Source organism: Propithecus coquereli, unplaced genomic scaffold, assembly GCF_000956105.1.
Source record: "Propithecus coquereli isolate 6110/MARCELLA unplaced genomic scaffold, Pcoq_1.0 Scaffold5, whole genome shotgun sequence".
Classification (NCBI taxonomy): Eukaryota; Metazoa; Chordata; class Mammalia; order Primates; family Indriidae; genus Propithecus; species Propithecus coquereli.
The window spans coordinates 13,385,421-13,389,626 of NW_012150840.1; the positions used below are offsets into that span (position 1 = coordinate 13,385,421).

At 38.3% G+C, this 4,206-nt stretch overlaps 1 protein-coding gene across 1 annotated transcript in view; it reads right to left on the reverse strand.

The window, feature by feature from the left end:
• Positions 1-4,206, reverse strand: part of NUMB (numb homolog (Drosophila)) — a 91,743-nt gene that overhangs the window by 10,035 nt on the left and 77,502 nt on the right. The window contains exon 5 of the mRNA XM_012656052.1: positions 1,040-1,244. Within this exon, the coding sequence (XP_012511506.1) occupies positions 1,040-1,244 (205 nt within the window). The remainder of the gene's footprint in view (positions 1-1,039; positions 1,245-4,206) is intronic.

The following is a 4,206-nucleotide window of genomic DNA, read 5'->3' on the forward strand; positions in this document are numbered from 1 at the left end:
CAGGCACGCGCCACCATGCCCGGCTAATTTTTTCTATATATTTTTAGTTGTCCAATTAATTTCTTTCTAATTTTAGTAGAGACGGGTCTCGCTCTTGCTCAGGCTGGTTTCGAACTCCTGAGCTCAAACAATCCGCCTGCCTCAGCCTCCCAGAGAGCTAGGATTACTAGTTATGCTTTTTTGGGGCTTAAGAATTAGAGATGTTTAGGTCATTATTAGATCAATGATATTATCTAAAATGGCCGGTTTAGAACTAAAAGGACATAGTAAAAAATTTATCAAAATTATATTAATGTCTATTAAACTGAACTGTTTTTGTGCTTCTTCTTGGCTTCAACCCTAGCTATATACAAGAATGCAAAGCGTTTTCAAGCCCTATCATTTAGTTCTAAAATATACCCAACTCCAATTTACAGACTCCTGAGTAACTTGAATGTTTGTATAGGCATTTCTGCTGTGATTCCATGTGTACCTAAAGAAACAGCTCACATTCTACAAAATCACACACTAAAATTAACAGAGGGCTATGGGAAAAAGAGTTAGGGGCTGACTTCTCAAAATCTATAGACTTTTGTGACTATAAAGCACTAAAAAACAGCAATAGTCTAATCAAAACAGTATCACTGTTAAATCTCTGCCAGCATCACAGTCAGTGGATCCTTTGCAGCCCTAAACCCTGGGACTTATGCTTCTTCCTTCAAGATGTAGGTACTTAATGGCATTTGCTTCTTACAGAGATCAGATACCTCAGAATTAAAAATCTGTTTCGGGATGGAAGGGAGGGGGTAACAGATATCTTCGCAGCTTCTTCGAATGTACTTTCAATTTTCCCAAAAAGAGTAGATTTGAAGCCTTCCTTAAACTAGCCACTCTAAAGGAAGGCACTTTTGTAAGATTTTTATCTTTGTTATTAAGGTCTTCTTATATGGCTAAGGGTTCTCCTTGATCAAAAGAAAACTTGTCCCTAAAAGCTTAAAATTTTACCCTGTTGGGAAAAACTGAATTAAATAAACATACAGTGTATTGGAATAGATTGTACCTTTCTTGGCATCTTGCATTTGTTTCATGATCTCCTCTCTTTCTGCTTGTTCGGTGGCTGTTGTGACACGGAATGATCCTTCTCTTGTAAAAGTGGTCCGACTAGCATCAAAAGTAGCAGTCACTCCACATTCCTTCTCCCGCTTCTGCTTACGCTCTAAACAGGCTGCAAAAGCACAGCCTACAGCATGGCTCAATCTTTCACCCTGGAGCGAGCAGAAGGTATTAAAGCTTTTTTAGAGTTATAGTACTAACAATTACATACATACAAATAAGTCTGTTTTTACATAAGGCAAAATGTTGCAAACTCCAGCTTAAAATTAGGTTTTAATATATTAGTATGCCAAGTTAATTTAAATGAATAAATCATCTTAGGTAGTGCTTATGATTCTTCAATTATATTAACTGTTATAGGCCTTGGGTAGAGGGATCATCAGCAACATATGCTTTTGCAAGCAGCCATGGCAAGCTCCTTATCGCTCAGGCTCCCTTTGTCATGTCATGTCTAGTCACCAAGTTAGAAGACCCTGCTCAAGGTTCTAAGCCTTGATGTGCAAACTTCTAGTTGCCCTTTAGGGGAATTGTGGAAATATTTACTACGCATTTCTAAGATATCACTGGAAAGGTAAGGCAAAGTTCAGGAGCTTAATACATTGTTAACATGTCTAGAAAAAAAAGGCATAAACTTAAAACTTCTGATAAATAAATACAACTCCAGTGATTAAAAGACAATCAGACAAAGGAAAACTTAGCTTTCTGTCTCCTGTTGTGAACGCTCCCCCTCTAAGCAACCCTTTCCATTTATGGCCCTCAGTGCTTTTAGGCTTTCCAATGTACCTTTCCTATCTTCTTCTAGCTCTATCCAATCCCCAGCTCTACCTCCCAACCAAATACAGGCAAACCTGAAAGCAGTTTTTCATTCACATTTTCTACTTATAAAGGAATTAAACAGATAAAACAGATTTGTGTATGGGAAAGTGGGGGACTTATATAAACTAAACATTGCTTTATAGATACATACCCTGGATTACCCAGAATCAATTTAATAAATTCAATGGATTATTTTTAGCAGGGTTATCTGTATTTTAAACCATATCCCTAACTGTGGAATAAAAAAGTAGAGATGGCATAATAACTGTTGGCATCATTCATAGTGAGAAGTGATATTTGGGCACAGGGAGTCTTTTGTGGTGTTCTCAAAAATCACTCCATGTAGGCAGCTGCTCCTACATAGGCTCTGAACAAATAATTTCCCTGGATTTTACATGCTAATATCAGATATCATAAGGACAGATACTGTTTAAAATGCTTTTTGTCCCTAAGATTTTACATGACTGTAAACCTTTTGACTGCTTATTTAAAGACTGATAGACTTAGGGCTGGGCGTGGTGGCTCATACCTGTAATCCTGGCACCCTGGGAGGCTGAAGCGGGAGGATCGCTTGAGCTCAGGAGTTTGAGACCAGCCTGAGCAAGAGCGAGACCCCATCTCTACCAAAAAACCAGAAAAACTAGCTGGGCGTGGTGGCTCATGCCTGTAGTTCCAGCTACTTGGGAGGCTGAGGCAGGAGGATCACTTGAGCCCAGGAGTTTGAGGTTGCAGTGAGCTATGATGATGCCACTGTAAAACCTGTTTGCTTTTGAACATAGCTCTATTATAAGGACAGAATTATATGCCAAGGAAGCTTATTATTATTTCTCCCCCTAGGCCTAGGGCAGAAGTTTTTGAAGAGTGACCTCACTCGCAGCCAACAGCATCACCTGGGAACATGATGTAAGCGCAAATTCTCAAGCCCCAATCCCAGACCCACTAAATGAAAAACGCTGGGGGTGGGGCCCAGCAATCTATGATTGTAAAACAAGTCCTCCAGGTGATTCTGATACAGTAGAACTACTGGCCTAAGAGATTCAAACAACCTGTAGGGCCATGATTTGACAATAAAAATGATTTTAAAATTGATACCAGGAAACTCTTTAACTCTGGATATACTGTATTTGTGGTTTTCTTAGGGTCTGAGGGAGAGAGGGGGGAAAAAAGCATAGTTTAGTTACTTCAGTTCATTCAAAGTGTCTGTGTCAGACCAAGGAAGAACAGCTTGAACAATATTAGCTACAATTTTTGGAGCAGTTAATGTGGGCCAGACCCTATGCTAAGTGTGCTTATAATCATCTGATGTAGTCTTCACAACAATTCTCTCCATTTATTGAAGTGGATACTAAGACTGAGAGAATGTTAAGCAACTTGCCCCAAATTCCACAGTGAGTTAAGAGCTAGAATCAGGACTGAAACCCAGATCTGACTCAAAACCTGAGCTCTTAACATTTGTTTATAGAGCTTTAAAAATTTTGGGTCAATTTTAGAGCATGGCCACCATCTCTCTTCCAGGTTAAACCTTGGTAAGAGCTTAATTGAGCTGTAGCCTTCACAAATGGCTACACTGCTTATTCTGTCTGGACTTTTAAAAACTCAGACATTATATACTGTATGCTATATGTATAGCATATATGTATGTATATATCTGAAATTCTTGGTACCAGACAAGTTTTGGGTTTTTTTCAGATTTTGGAATATTTGTGTTATACTTACAGGTTGAGAACCCCAAATCCAAAAATCTGAAAATCTGCAATCCAAAATATTCTAGTAAGTATTTCCATTGAGTGTCACGTTAGGGCTCAAAAAGTTTCAGACTTTGGATCATTTCAGATTTTTGGATTTGGGATGTTCAACCTGTAGTAAGGTTATCATCATCTAAAAGACTTGCCTTTCATGTCAGAATTTTAGGTAATTTACATGAAGGATGAACTTATTCTCTATTTTAAAACAAAAACAAAGATTTCTACTATGCAACAATTTCTAGCATACTTAATTCTACCAAATGTAGTATTTCTATTTTTATAATTAGTTGAAAATATACTCCAACTCAATTCTTTCATTTATAGTAGGGTTTTTGCAAATAAATGTATAACATCATACCTACATATGTTAGCAAACAAATAACATTTAAGAATCCTGAAAAGGCCGGGCACAGTGGCTCACGCCTGTAATCCTAGCACTCTGGGAGGCCGAGGCGGGTGGATTGCTCAAGGTCAGGAGTTCAAGACCAGCCTGAACAAGAGCGAGACCCCGTCTCTACTAAAAAAATAGAAAGAAATGATCTGGACAACTAAA